This window comes from Candida theae (genome assembly GCF_024610275.1).
Source record: "Candida theae strain CBS 12239 chromosome Unknown scaffold56, whole genome shotgun sequence".
In the NCBI taxonomy this organism is placed as follows: Eukaryota; Fungi; Ascomycota; class Pichiomycetes; order Serinales; family Debaryomycetaceae; genus Lodderomyces; species Lodderomyces theae.
Window position 1 is genome coordinate 1 of NW_026261348.1, and position 15537 is coordinate 15537.

The 15537-nt window shown below is 38.9% G+C and overlaps 6 protein-coding genes across 6 annotated transcripts; 4 read left to right on the forward strand and 2 right to left on the reverse strand. All coding sequences in view use genetic code 12, as the record gives it.

Annotated features, from left to right (window-relative positions):
• Positions 1–119: 119 nt before the first annotated feature.
• KGF57_000403 (uncharacterized protein) lies at positions 120–500 on the forward strand (the record flags this gene model as incomplete). The annotated part of the gene is made up of 1 exon (XM_051753507.1): positions 120–500. The coding sequence occupies one exon, from the start codon at positions 120–122 to the stop codon at positions 498–500; it is 381 nt and encodes a 126-aa protein (XP_051611062.1).
• A 128-nt stretch (positions 501–628) lies between these two features.
• KGF57_000404 (uncharacterized protein) lies at positions 629–3052 on the reverse strand (the record flags this gene model as incomplete). The annotated part of the gene is made up of 1 exon (XM_051753518.1): positions 629–3052. The coding sequence occupies one exon, from the start codon at positions 3050–3052 to the stop codon at positions 629–631; it is 2424 nt and encodes an 807-aa protein (XP_051611063.1).
• A 3117-nt stretch (positions 3053–6169) lies between these two features.
• On the forward strand, positions 6170–9481 carry ENA2 (Na(+)-exporting P-type ATPase; the record flags this gene model as incomplete). Its single annotated transcript, XM_051753529.1, has 1 exon — positions 6170–9481. The coding sequence occupies one exon, from the start codon at positions 6170–6172 to the stop codon at positions 9479–9481; it is 3312 nt and encodes a 1103-aa protein (XP_051611064.1).
• Positions 9482–9829: 348 nt separating this feature from the next.
• Positions 9830–10771, forward strand: KGF57_000406 (3-methyl-2-oxobutanoate hydroxymethyltransferase; the record flags this gene model as incomplete). The annotated part of the gene is made up of 1 exon (XM_051753540.1): positions 9830–10771. One exon carries the CDS (start codon positions 9830–9832, stop codon positions 10769–10771), a length of 942 nt encoding a protein of 313 aa, XP_051611065.1.
• A 574-nt stretch (positions 10772–11345) lies between these two features.
• On the forward strand, positions 11346–12311 carry GLO1 (lactoylglutathione lyase; the record flags this gene model as incomplete). The annotated part of the gene is made up of 1 exon (XM_051753551.1): positions 11346–12311. One exon carries the CDS (start codon positions 11346–11348, stop codon positions 12309–12311), a length of 966 nt encoding a protein of 321 aa, XP_051611066.1.
• A 359-nt stretch (positions 12312–12670) lies between these two features.
• On the reverse strand, positions 12671–14818 carry KGF57_000408 (uncharacterized protein; the record flags this gene model as incomplete). The annotated part of the gene is made up of 1 exon (XM_051753562.1): positions 12671–14818. One exon carries the CDS (start codon positions 14816–14818, stop codon positions 12671–12673), a length of 2148 nt encoding a protein of 715 aa, XP_051611067.1.
• Between the last annotated feature and the right edge of the window lie 719 nt (positions 14819–15537).

Genomic DNA, 15537 nt, shown 5'->3' on the forward strand with positions numbered 1-15537 from the left:
GTGGAAAAGTGGAAGAGAAAGAAGTAGTGGGAATTTTGCAAGTCCCGATTTGATCGCGCCAAAGAATTGCGCACCTCCGCTTGAACCCTCATCCACTGCTCTTATACAATTATACCCAAATGATCATCTACCTACAACTGACCAAGATTCTCAAGCCACAAAGTACACCATTCCTGTATATCAGATATATCACAAACTTGACCACGTTGCAAGCAACTTCAGTGCCCTCAGCGTCTTCACGTCGATCCAATTTCGTTAGCAACAGCATCCCATCACTTGAAGAATTCTTGTTTCAGCAACGAGTCAAACAAGTGTATCGTACAGTGCTTCGACAAATCTACAAGCATCATGAGCGTGATGATTTAATCAAGTTTGTACGTGACGAGTTCAAAGTCAATGCCAATGAACGCGATTTGAACCACAGGAAATACTTGTTGAGTTTGGGTGTCAGTCAAATTGTGTCCATGAGTGCGAGCTTAGGGTTGAAAATAGATCTATAAAGGGAGGATGATATCAAAAGGGGATGGAAGAGGCAACTTGAGAGACTACTTTTTCGGTGAAAAGAGTATCGACAGCTATGTTGGGATGTTCAACAAATGCCTTCAGCAGCTGCAATATATTCAAGGTTCTATATATTATTCAATATTGTTTTTGTTGAAGCTGCAATTGATTCTCTGATTTCGTAAACTGCATCTTCCAATACCTTCTTATCCAAGCCCAAACCGAGTTCATCATTAAAGCCAAAGTCAGACACATTCGCATCAATGGCTGAATATTGTTGTTGTACAAGATCCAACTTTTGCAAATCTTGAGCCGATTTTGCAGTTGCTTGTGATATAGCTCTAGTTATATTGATGCTGTCTTTACTCCGCTTGGCTCTAGGTTGTGTAGATATAAATTGAGCAATTTTAATAAACTCAATCACATTAATCAAATTTTCATTCAATTGAAATGAGAGTATGGAAGATTCAGGGATGATTTGTGTTTTGAGTTTATCAATTTTCAAATTCTTTAAAATGAAATTGGATAACGATTGAGACTCATTTGGATTGATGTTGGTGGTTTGGATTTTCAACAAGTTGTAATACATTTTGATTAAAGTGTTGGTGAATGGATTCGAGCTAACGTTGGGGGTGGAGCTTATGATCTTGTTGAAATGTTTCAACAATTCGTTTGAGTCGTCTGAGGTGTTGAATATAATGGCATAAATCACCAACTTTACTTTTGTAACTTGGTCATCCACTGGTATTGACAACAACTTTTTTGATTTTGCTGCTTCCAATTTCTCATTAACGACAATTCCATGCCATTCCGAGTCAAAGTCTCGATTATCCCTCCACGTGGATGCCAAGATTGATTTCTCGTTCTCTTTCAAATAATGAGCAAAATAGTTCAAGTATCCTCTATCAGAAGTGATTAACGAAGTTTGAATGATCCGTTGTAATACAAAATTCAATGACACTGAGTTTTGCAATCTTTGACCAAATTGAACAAAACTAGTCAACTTGCTGTAAATCTGCAGCTCAAATCCACCCAAAACAGTATCTTTTACTTCATGTTTGGCCGTAAGGTAGAATCGAAAAATATCAATGTACTGGTCAAGACTTGATTTCGTTGCGGGGACAGTATTCGTAAGGTAATATCCAAGTGTCTCATGTTGAATCATTTTGATTTTCAAGGATTCATAAATGGGTAATACCGTGTCATTGGTGTTTAGTTGTGAATAAAGCTTGATCAACCATACTTTTAGTCTATAATTGTACTTGTCGTGCACCAATAAATGCTTTATGATTGCTATGCTTTGTATAATAAGCGATGGAAGTGGATTTTCAGACAACTTTTCAACAATGGAAATCAAAAGCGCATCACTTATAGGATCATTGTCAAACTCAGATCGAGTAGCTGAGTCGTTTCTCTTTCTAGCAAGTTGATAAATCTGTCCATCTTTGACATGACGTACAAACTTCTGATTGTTTACGAGCGTAATAAGCTCACTGTCACACTTGAGTGAGTGCGACAATATCTCATCAGTTGAACTCTTTACCTTGTCGTAAAATATCGGTGACAAATAGTCCCTGTACTTGGATAAATCAGTATAGCAGCACATTTTGCTCTTGAACGTTGTAAAGTAGGTCTCAATATCCTTTTGCAAGCGTTCTTGTCCCGTCTTGTAAAGAAGATCTAGCTCAATCTTAATCAACAATTCGTTTCGAGAGCTTCCCAACTTTGTTTGAAGGTCATCGCAAGTTTTTCCAGTTTCATACCCTGACTTGATCCATAGCTTCCAAGTATCAAAATCGTCGAATTTCTCTTCTAGTAACAACTTGCTAGTATATGTGTGAAGTTGAGTCCATTTCCCGGACTTCTCCATTGCTTCCATGTAAAGTAATTGCATTTCCAAATCCAAAGGGAATTTCGCATCGTGTAAAATCGATACAATTGTGTTGTAATCCTCCTCCAATAATAAAAATCTCGTGTAAACATACAACTCTTGGCAATTTTCAAAAGGTTCCTTTTCTACCAACCCTTCTATTAGTTTCTTACCAAATGACTTGTACAACTTCAATTTGGTTTCATCTTTTTCGTTACCTTGATTCATCAACAAGTAAAAACTAAAACTGTACCAAAAAGTGTACTTCTTATTCTTCTTGCCCTTGTTCAAAAAAGAAAAGATCTTATTCCATTGTTTTACACTTAAATCTTGGATGGTATTCTCAAACCAAATGTAACTCAATTCTTGAGATAGTAAAGGGTACTTTTGAATCGCATTTTCGAACCCCAAATCTGCCTCTTTTTCCATGCCCACCGATTTGAAAAACTCATTCAACTCAAGTAGGGTATTTACTTCATTTGGAGTGCTTTTCAATAAGGCTAAGTTGTTTTCAATTGCCTTGTCCGTAGACCCTGTTTTGTATAATATTTTATTCAGTAATGCTCGATATATTGTCTTGTTCGGATGTTTTCTAATTTTATCGAGCAAGGAGTTCTGAGCAATTGTATATTGTCCTGCATCGATATATTCTATAATCTTTTCATCAGACGGGGAAAACATGGCGTTGTTGTATTGTAAGCTCTGATGTTATAACATCAGTGGTGAATTTTTTTTTGTTCGCTAAGAAGAAAACGAAGGGATTCTAAGGTAGCGCCAATAACGAGTTTCGAGTTTGATGAGCAATGACGAAACTAGTCTTGTGACTGTTAATCAATTCTGCGGTTCAAGAAAAGTAATATACTAACGTTGACAGCTTTGAAAGAGCCTGAGCTTGGTATTTAGGTTTGCCAGCTTGATTTTGTTCTTCTACTCAAGGAACGAAAGTTTTTAGTCAACAAATTGCTGCAAAAATGTATACCTTGATAAAAAGATAAGACTTGTATGAGTATACACAGGAGTGAGTTGTTTGAAAAGACGATTTAAATACTCAATAACCTGAAACTAACTAAGGTGCAACAATGGTAGCATTTAGTAAAAGCTAGGGTCTTTGAGTTGATAGGAAAATACTCAAAAGTTTAAAAGTTGATTGTATACACAAGAGTTACACCCTAACTTTGACGTAGGGGTATTTAACAAACAAGAAAAACTTAATGATTCTGGCTAGACTGACCTTTACTGAGCCTGAGTCTCATATACACGGAAGTGGATAGAAAACACATTATGATTGCTCAGTCTACCATAAGAGGTACGCTTATTGTTTTGCATTACTTCTCGGATGATAAAGTGCTGTTATACTAGTCCGAGTTTATCTTTTACACAGCCAAGACAATAGTTCACCCTTCTCTTGTTAGCTGGCTTAGCCTCCCCTCTCAACATTCATGGATGTTTTATGTCCGGCTTCGTCTAACTCCGGAAAAACTCTTGGCACAAAAGAAAGAGTACACAAAAATGTTTACGCCTGGACAATTTATCCGCAACTACAATTACATCAGTGGTTTTGCACCTGGGCAGGGTTTACGGCGTAGATAAGAAAAGTGGTACACGGTAGACATCTTTACTAGCAATCAAGACTACACAAAGGATGATGATATGTCAGGATCATAAAACCTACTCTGGCGCGTGACTATCACCTGACATTCTGTTGCCATTTTGTGTCATCTACTGACCTACTGTTGCAGATACGTCAAAGAAAAAAAAAAAAAAGAAAGAAATCGACCGCCTTTTTTCCACAAAAGAACAAGGCTAGAGGGACCCACGTGGATATATGCGTCTTCAAAAATGGGATTGCCTTGGGAATCAATGTGCCATTTGCGCAAAGGGCACAGGTGTTTAAGACGTAAGCTCGTAAAATGGAAATCAATTGAATTTTCGAGGTGTAAGTTGATCGTAAAGAAGTCAAGAAAAGTGAATGTAGCATGTACTCTCCCCCCACCCTCCCTCGTAGACTGCGATACAGTGCCCCAAGGCCAAACTCACAGGAAAACCATTCTACTTAATGCTAAAATCCTAATGAAATGGAATATTACCAAGATCCTCTGTTATTCTTATTTTTTTTTTTTTGATCTTAGAACCATGCCCTCTTTGTGGGTTATCAAGGAAAAACCCTTTCCAAAAGATACAGAGGGAACGCGGCGCAATTATTTGACCGTAATTTAGTCTCAATTTGGAAATATACTATTTTCTAAGCCAGAAACCCTCTTGAAACTACATAAAATTTCGGCTAGAATAAAGAAAGAGAGTGTGAGAGTGTGTGTGAGAGATGTGGCATGCTTTTAAATGAGGGTTGCATGAAGCTATATGACTATTACAAGCACAACCGAAGGATATAAAGTATGTATCATCAACCTTTAAACAGAGTTGGATACGGTTGGTCGTGTACTAAGATACAAATTTCTTGGCTTTTGCTAAGAAAAAAAAAAGTAGATTGTTCTGAGCAGTTTTAGTATGTGTGTATGGATGTTGAGCAGCAAAGATTATTGTTTCTGAGATGGCTGATGCTGATGCTGATGCTGCTGCTACCAAAGTTAATGCCAAGAGTTACAAGTATGTGATAGATGGACGTGACAAGAAAAATAAAAAAAAAAAAGAAAAAAATAAAACTAAAAAGATGAAGAATGCAAAACTTATACAACCTCATCTTGGCATTAAGTATTGGCATTCAGCAAATCCTCTCTTTGTTTTCTTCTTCATTTTTTTTTCTTTTTTTTCACGGCAAGAAAGAACAATATCTGTGTAATGACCTCTGCACTGATAACAAAGCAGAAAGCAATAGACACATGACCCTAGCAATTTTCACTGGTCATTTACTACCAAGGAGAGGGTCTTGGGAGGTTTATGTCTGATTCATACCGAGGTTGCATCTTTTTTTTTTGTATATGAAAACAAATTATACATGCTGTGCCAATGTAACTTCAACTTCAACTTCAACAGTAACAGTAACATACTTTGCTGAGGTCTAGATTGCTGCCTGACACCTTGTTTTGTTCTGTGTCGTAACTTTAAAAAAGATAAGAAATAAGAGGAGTAGAAGGAGAATATATAGTGTAACCATAGTTTAATTACATGTAGTAGCGATTAATGGCAGCAAATACAGTTGATAGTAGAGATTGTACATTGGAAGTAGATTTTGCACTATTGAACGCAAAATTTAACTTCAAACAATAGATCCTGCACATGGTTATGAGTCCACTCTATATTTGTGTAATATTATGCAACTTTAAAAATACGCTTAACTTCCTCCCCAGCCCACCAAAGATATCACATCATCACTCCGCCAAACCTCACTTCTCTTTGTATCAGGTCAAGAAATATAAATAGTCCAGTACTTCCCCCTCATTTCATTCCCTTTTTGAAATTTTCAATTCTTTCTTATTCTTCTGTTCTGTAGAAAAAGCAATCATTACATCTACAACTCAGACGATAAATTTTGGGTATAGACTTCCGTATCAGTTTTAATTATACATCCACTTGCAGTCTATATTTTCAAAAATTATATTCTACCATCTATTCAACTGAATAATATTTATTGCTTTCTATTTTCCTTTTCAGACACTTTAAATACGAAGTTAGCCAATATTACACTTCGCTAGCTCATAAAGAGATTTTTCAAAAAACCCACTTTTACTCCTTGATAAATCCTGCTACTGCCGCTACTGCTACTGCTGCTACAGTCGTTCTATTCAAGCATCTGATTAACAATTCTACCCCTAAGGACCTTAGACACATTGTATCCTCATAATGTCCAACAGTAACGAAAAGTCATCCATTAACTACTCACAACAACAACAACAAGAAGAACAACAACGGAGAAACACAGACTCTTCGCTATCAGAAAAATCCATGAGCAACAACAACACTCCTAGCACAAATAACACCAAAGTTGAAACCAACAACGACCAAGGTTTGGTATCACAAGAATACTATAGACTCACAATTGACCAGACAGCCAAAGACTTCAACACCGATATTTCAAATGGGTTATCTCCAAAAGAAGCTGAATCAAGAATTTCCAGTTATGGTCCTAATAATCTCGGAGAAGAGGACTCCATATCCTACACGAAAATATTGGCCCATCAAGTATTCAATGCTATGATTTTGGTGTTGTTCATCAGTATGATTATAGCACTAGCCATTAGAGATTGGATCTCGGGTGGTGTTATTGGCTTTGTTGTTGGTATAAATATCCTTGTTGGGTTTGTTCAAGAGGTTAAAGCGGAAAAAACCATGGGCTCTTTGCGTAACTTGTCATCACCAACTGCAAGAGTGACCAGAAATGGAGACGACATCACTGTTCCTGCTGAAGAAGTTGTCCCTGGTGATATTGTTCACGTTAAAGTTGGAGACACAGTTCCTGCTGATTTGAGATTGTTTGATTCCATGAATTTGGAAACTGATGAAGCATTGTTGACGGGGGAGTCATTACCAGTACAAAAAGATCACACAACTATTTATAGTGATTATTCAGTGCCTATACCAGTGGGCGACAGGTTAAACTTGGTTTATTCATCTTCAGTCGTCTCCAAGGGAAGAGGATCGGGTATTGCTTATGGGACTGGGTTGAACACTGAAATTGGTCAAATTGCTCAGTCTTTGAGAGGAAAGACTGGGTTGATTCGCAAAGTTGACAAGTCAAACGGTAAACCAAAGAAAAGAGAATATGGACGTGCTTTTGCTGGAACAATTTATGACATTGTGGGAAACGTCCTTGGTATTACTGTCGGTACTCCGTTGCAAAGAAAACTTTCTTGGTTGGCCATTTTCTTGTTTTGGGTGGCTGTTGTATTTGCCATTGTTGTATTGGGCTCTCAAAAGATGATCGTCAATCGTGAAGTTGCCATTTATGCCATTTGTGTTGCATTGTCAATGATTCCATCAGCTCTTATTGTTGTCTTAACCATTACAATGGCTGTTGGGGCTCAAGTTATGGTTTCGAAAAATGTTATTGTCAGAAAGTTGGACTCGTTGGAAGCTCTTGGTGGTATTAACGATATCTGTTCCGACAAGACGGGTACATTAACACAGGGTAAAATGATTGCCAAAAAAGTCTGGTTGCCAAATGTTGGTACATTGGAAGTGCAAAACTCAAACGAGCCTTATAACCCAACTGTTGGTGACGTAAGGTATGCACCATACTCGCCATTTTTCATCAAAGAAACCGATGAAGAAGTTGATTTCAACAAGCCTTACCCAGACCCAATGCCACAAAGCATGCACAACTGGTTAATGACTGCCACTTTGGCCAATATCGCCACCGTCAACCAAAGCAAAGACGAAGAGCTGGGTGAATTAGTTTGGAAAGCTCATGGGGATGCCACTGAAATTGCCATTCAGGTTTTCACCACCAGATTGGGCTATGCAAGAGAGTCGCTTGTTGACGGATTTGACCATGTTGCTGAGTTCCCCTTTGACTCATCAATTAAAAGAATGTCGGCAGTTTACAAGGACAGAGATAGTGGAGAGACTAGAGTCTACACAAAAGGTGCTGTTGAAAGGGTTGTGCAATTGTGTACCACATGGTATGGTGAAGGTACTGATGATTCACAGGAATTGAAAGAATTGACCGATTCCGATAAACATTTGATTGAGGAGAACATGACAGCTTTATCATCTCAAGGATTGAGGGTATTGGCATTTGCCACAAGAACAATTGATAGCGACTGTGATAATCGTGAAGCTGTTGAATCCAACTTGATTTTCCAAGGTCTCATTGGTATTTATGATCCTCCAAGAGAAGAAACTGCCGGTTCAGTTAAGTTGTGTCACCGTGCTGGTATCAATGTCCATATGCTTACTGGTGACCATCCAGGTACTGCCAAAGCTATTGCTCAAGAAGTTGGAATCTTGCCTCATAACTTGTACCACTATTCAGATGATGTCGTCAAAGTCATGGTTATGACAGCAAACGAGTTTGATGCTTTGTCGGATGAAGAAATTGACAACTTGCCTGTATTGCCATTGGTTATTGCCCGTTGCGCACCACAAACCAAAGTCCGTATGATTGATGCTTTACATCGTCGTGAAAAATTTGCCGCCATGACTGGTGACGGTGTTAATGATTCACCATCTTTGAAGAAAGCTGATGTTGGTATTGCTATGGGACTTAACGGATCCGATGTGGCTAAAGACGCTTCAGATATTGTTTTAACTGATGACAATTTTGCATCCATTTTGAACGCAATTGAAGAAGGTAGAAGAATGTCAGCAAATATCCAAAAGTTCGTGTTGCAGTTGTTGGCCGAAAATGTTGCTCAGGCTTTATATTTGATGATTGGTTTGGCATTTATCGATGAATCAGGGTTTTCGGTTTTCCCATTATCGCCAGTTGAAGTATTGTGGATTTTGGTGGTTACTTCATGCTTCCCAGCAATGGGATTGGGTCAAGAGAAAGCCAGTGACGACATTTTGGAAAAACCACCAAACAATACCATTTTCACTTGGGAAGTGATTATTGACATGTTGGGTTACGGTTTTTGGATGGCGTGTTCATGTTTGCTTTGCTTTGTGGTTATTGTCTTTGGCCATGGAAATGGTGACTTGGGGGTGGACTGTAATTCGATGGATGCCGATACTGATATTTGTGGATTGGTGTTCCGTGGAAGATCGGCTTCATTTGCAAACATGACTTGGTGTGCATTGATACTCGCTTGGGAATGTATTCATCCCACAAACTCCTTATTTTACATGAGACAAGATACAGACAACCCATGGTGGAAGCAAACTGCTATCGATTTATGGGACAATCAATTTCTCTTTTGGTCGGTGATTGGAGGATTTGTCACCGTGTTCCCTGTTGTTTACATCCCGGTCATCAACACCAAGGTTTTCCTTCACAAGGCCATTGGATGGGAATGGGGAGTTGCTATTGCATGCTCAGTGTTGTTTCTCCTTGGAGCTGAAGCTTGGAAATGGGGAAAACGTGTTTTCTTCAGAAGATTGACAAATAAAAAGGCAAGCAACCCTGAATATGAATTGGAAAGAAACGACCCATTTCAAAGATATGCATCATTCTCGAGATCAGGAACCATGGATAAACAAACTGTCTTGGTTTAAGAATTTCCCCACCTTCCGTTGTACATTAGTATCAAATATCATAGATTTATATTTATATATATGTCATATACCAGCGTTGCATTTTATTTAATAAGCCATTATATATATATTGATTGATTGAGTATGATTTAGGAGTGTTATTGTAGTAGTGGCCATCGTTTAGGTGTACAGTTCTGATCGTATAAGTTGGCTGCCTGCCTCTCCACCATTTTCTTTTAAAACCGAGGACGAGACACACACACACACACACACACACACACACACTTTTTCTCTAAACGACAGAAACAAAAATTTTTGCAATTTGTCAGTCCTCTCTTTTACTACTTCTCTAGACCCCACCACGGTTTGATGCTACTTCGCAACATCCAAAGACAAACTATACGTTTGTTCTCTCGTTCATCGACAGTCACGTCATCATATAATCAAGTCGTTAGAAAAACAGTCTCGGACATCCATCAATTCCACCAATCACAGAAACCCATCTCGGTAGTAACGGCACATGATTTCATCACTGCTAAACTAGTTGATGCAGGTGATATCGATATTTGTTTGGTTGGTGACTCGCTAGCGAACACTACATTGGGATACCAAGACACCAATGAATTGACATTGGAGGAGATGTTGTATCACGTTAAATCTGTTCTGCGGGGCAATGACAAGTCGTTAATAATTGCTGATTTACCTTTTGGTTCATTTGAGGCTTCAGTGGAACAGGCAACTAAGTCAGCAATTAAGTTGGTACAACAGGGTAAAGCACAGGGAGTTAAATTGGAAGGAGGAAATAAAGAAAACATCCCCACTATTGAAAAATTAATCTCTGTGGGGATACCAGTAATGGGGCATGTCGGATTAACACCACAGAAACATAATGCTTTAGGCGGGTTCAAATTACAAGGTAAAGATGCAAAGGGAGCGTTGGATATCTATCAAGAGTGTCTAAATTTACAAAGAGCAGGTGTTTTTGCCATAGTATTGGAATGCATCCCTAACAAGATAGCACAATTTATAACAGAGCACTTAAATGTGCCTACAATTGGGATCGGTGCTGGCCCATACACCTCAGGGCAAGTGCTTGTCATTTCAGATATGTTGGAATTGAAAAATCCCGAAGAGAGCCATATTGCTAAATTTGTCAAACCTTATGCACATTTTTATCAATTGGGAGTTGATGCTATGAAGCAATATAAGCTGGATGTGGAGTCGAAAAAGTTTCCTTTGGCTGATGAGCACGGGTACAAGGTCAAAAAGGATGTATTTGAACAGTTTAAGAATGAAGCGCAAAAGCTCTAGGGGAGAGGAGGTGTCAGTAAAGTGGTACAGGTATATAGTCAGTTGTAAATAAAAGAGACTAACCGATTACTGTTTTAGCGTGTTATGGAGATGAAGATATGAACAATTGCTTGACTTGGTGGTTGGCGGCCTTTGGTCGTGGGAAAATTCTCTCTCTCTCTCTCTCTCTTTTCCGTACGCTCATTGCGGTGCCGCAAAAATGAAAAACTCCGCGAAGCAAGAGGTTTGGAAAATCCGTTTTCCGTTGTTTTAAGTGGAGATGGAACCAACTCTTTTGTAGAGCGATACAGTTCATCGAAACAGCCCCACTACGCAACCACCTAAGTACAAAACTATGCTTCAAACAGTGCGCCATATATGTGGCAAATCCGTTTTTCCAGTCGAAGTGAGCGTGCGCTTTTCTTTACGTCATAGCTACCATACCAGCAGCAATAACATTATAAATAGAAGTCTTTGGCGTGATCAAATCGGGACTTGCAAAATTCCCACTACTTCTTTCTCTTCCACTTTTCCACCAACATCAATTGCAAACAACAGCCACTGCTACCACTCCAGTACAACTGCAGACTCGAAAATGGTTACCATCAACAATAGTTTCCTTATGAACCACACTTGTCTTCGAATCAAGGACCCCAGATCCGTCAATTGGTGGCAAGAGAAGTTGGGAATGAAGTTGATTGCGACAATCCCATTCGACACTTTTACCTTGTACATGCTCAACTACGAGACCGAGAAGAATAAGCATTTAAACTGGGCCGCACGCGAAGGTGTTGTTGAGTTGTGCTACAACCACGGAGGCACTGCCGAGATCAACAATGGTAACGGTGACAAAGATAAAGGTTTTGGCCATGTTTGTATTTCAGTTGACAATATCGAAGCTGCTGAAAAGCAATTCTTGGAAAACGGTGTCAGATTCAAAAAGAAATTAGCAGATGGCCGTCAGCACAACATTGCTTTCCTTTTGTCAGACCCTGAGGATTACTGGGTTGAAGTTATTGAGAATGGCATTGACAAAAAGAAAGACAAAACTGATGTGTCTTCATACAAACTCAACCACACAATGATTAGAGTCAAAGATCCAGAAGTTTCCTTGAAATTCTACCGTTCTTTAGGCCTCAAGCTCTTTACAAAGAAGGATTTCCCAGAAGCTAAATTCAGTTTGTACTTTCTCGGCTATAATCATGACCCCAACTTCAAAGAAGGTACAATGGACTGGCAAGAACAACTGAGAAGAGAGTCGATATTGGAATTGACTCACAACTGGGGTACCGAATCCGATGCCGATTTCAAAGGATACCACAACGGTAACAGCACCGAAAATGGTGAAGTGCAAGGGTATGGCCACATTTGTATCTCATGCGAAGATCCAGCCAAATTCTGTCAAGAGTTGGAACAAGCTTATGGTGACAAATTGGATTGGTCAGTGAAGTTCAATCAAGGCAAAGCTGTCAAAGGAATCGCATTCATTAGAGATCCAGACACGTATTCCATTGAGATTGTTTCTCACGACATTTTGGAAGACCGGATGGGTAAGCTTTGAGAGAGGTAGAGGTGTAGCTGCAGTGAGTATATACCAAATATGAAATAAGTTCCAAAGTGCATTGTAGATCAAAACGTGGGGATGGGGCCTAGACCTGCTTATATTGCAAAAATATGTGATTATAATTCTGTTAGCGTTACTTTATAGTTAAGAAACTATCTATCGTCAATTTACCCAGTCAAATATTACACCAATGGCTCCTGAGCCATAGAGCAAGACCAGGAAGGTAAAGCAATAACACAATACTACTTTGAAAAATTCATAATGGGCTTTATTGGCAAAAATATTTATTGAAGAAAGTAACTAAATAACGCTATAACCGAAAATAAAAGAGAAACGTGGGTAAAAAAGTGACAAAATCAATATTCCTTCAGTGGCTTCAAGCACTTGATGTTATTATCAGAATAGAAATTGATGAAGCAGTTGTTGTTGTAACACTCGTTTGAAAGAGTACCATTGACGTCACATTTTGGCGTCAAGGGACTCAATCTATACTTGAGATCCATAAACTTTTGGGCAAATTCGATGTTGCTGGTGTTCCACAATGGTTTGGCAACATAGTTGTGCCAGAAAGTACCATTCAATGGTGCATCCTCTGGCCATGTGTGGTTTGGATCATAAAAATCTCTTGCACTGTACTCCTCTTCCCATTTTGGCTCTTCACCACCATTGGTGAATGTCAAATTCAACTGCGTGTAGTGGTTGTAAGCATTGATAATGTTGAAGCTTTCATTCTCCACTTCATACCACTTCCATGAAGGGTTGTAGCTGGTGAACGGTGTTACAGATTGAGCCACCCAAGCCATATTGATGACATCATCAGCAACAGCCTCAGCAGCAGTGACGTTGGTGTTGTACAAAATGGTGAATTCATCAACGTGAGTGTGTCCGTAAAACAAACTAGCAATGGTGTAAGGAGAGAATCTTTCAACAATCTTACCAAATATTCTTGACTGGATTGGCAATGCGTCAGCGCCATTTGGTGGAACATGAGCCATTATCCAGACTCTTTGACCTTTCTGCTCAGACTCAACTAATTCATCAATAAGGAACTTCCAGTTTCCAAACAAGTCGGGATTGGTCGATTGATCAACATAGTTCCATAAATTCTCAACATAGTAAGCATTGGAGTTCAAAGCAATCACTTTCAAACCCCTATTTGTAACATATGAGAAACCAGTGTAGTGGTGCTTCAAATCATTGGCATCTTTCTCATCAAACCATTCATTGTTGATCCACAAATTGACCATGTCATCGATATTGTATTGGTAAGAGTTGTTACGATCAAACTGCAATGGTGCCACTTGCGCATATGGGAACGCATCGTGGTTTCCCAAAGAGGGCAACACGGTAATGTTGTCCAAAAAGTGTTTCATCAAGTTGAATGACGTCACTTCGGATTCCTTTGTCACGTTGGGAGTAGCGTGAATTGTATCATGATCCACCAAGTCACCAGTAAAGATGAGGAACTCAAAATTCTTTTCCTTGTGCAATTTGGCAACTTCAATCAAGGAGTTGTTCATGAGCAATTCAGGAGTATCTGAAAGATAAGCACCAAAACTTGTTGCTGGGGCATTTTGCCAATTGTAACCACGATACTTGGGGAAATCATAGTATTCGCCTTTTACATATTGGTTGTTTTCGTCGTAATGAGCATCGGGGTAGAATGAGAAGTCAAATGTGTCAGCAAATGGTTCAAGGTTCTTGTAGTATTGGGTGAAGTTATAGTCTTTTCCAGGAAGAACTGCATTGTAGGACTCTGGCAAACAACATGGCACTTGAGTACAGTTGGACTCTGAGCCCAATTCGTATCTTGGTTGAATATGGAAATCGGTAACGTGAACAACGTTAAACTTTTCACTATTGTTCTTGTACTCCGGAGGGCTGTTGTACACCAGCCTTTTCTCTGGCCACCAACTTTCAATATCAAAGAGCTCCTGAACATCGGGAGTTTCTGGCAATTTACAAGCTTTACTCCACTTGAAATAACAATAGTACTCTAAATCCAAATCACTTGAAACGTTAAAATTTTTAATAACGTGAAGAAAATCATTGTCAAAAAAGTTGATACTTGATCCTGAAGTGATACCAGAATCATAATTGTCGGTGAATGCTTCAAAGTTTTGTGAATCGGTGGTAATGAAGAAATCCTTGTCTCCACAAGCTGTTGGTTTTTTGGGGTTCTTGTTTAAGCAGTCCCTGAACAATAACAAACTAACCAAATGTTCGTTCTCGGGGTACTCTTCAACCAAGTTCTTAGCGTACTTCATTCTGTTTTTGCATTCATCACATTTGGAAATGGTACCATTCGGAAAAGCCAAGTTTCTGATGTGGTAGTTGATAAAGTCAATTTCTGGAGCTGGCAAATTGCGGTAAAGGTCCGCGATGAGGTCTTGTGGCCCCCTCTTGGCAATAAGTTGACGTTGAAGGGAACTGTGTCCTGGAATAGTGTGAGCTAATGCAACCGTGACCAAAGCCCAGATGAATAAAAACACACTTGAAATCATTTCTCTTGGTTGGTGCCTTGACTGAGCAACAATTGTGATTGCTGATTTGATGTCAAGGCGTATCCTCCTGGCTATTTATATTTGCAAGTTTGCTGAGGTGTCGACTTGTAGCTACCAACTAGATATCCCACATGGGCCCATCGTTTTCCCTCTCTTTGTCTTTGTCTTTGTCTCTCATCTAATCAAATAAAAAAAGTATTAACTTAAACTCTTCCACCGAAAACAATAAGTCGGTAATTAAAAGAAAATAAAAAAAAAAGCAGCAAAGACAAATGGAAATCGGGTGTTGTTGTATTCGTTTTGTGATGGTTGTTATTGTTTTTCTTTTTGCAACTAATTTTTTGAGGCACCAAATTGACAGACACGTGCCACATTTTGACAAACAAACAATTGGAGATAACGGAATTAGCGAATTAAAAACTTGGACGCAAAATCATACGTCATGCAATAAAGCCCATAATTAAACTGAGTCATGTCATGTTTTCATATTCTAATAGGTTCTGGTCTTTGATCAATCTACTCAGCACCAAGAAGGTGTCTGAGATGCAAATAATAATAAGTTGTTTTAGTATAAAAACGTCAGTACTAAGCGTTACAGTATACAAACCTCATAAGAATTCTAGGTGAAGACAGTCAATGGGACCACGTGCGCATGATTGAAAACTGTAATAGAACCAGCTCTCGTCAATTTTCAACAACAATAGCATAAATAAATTATC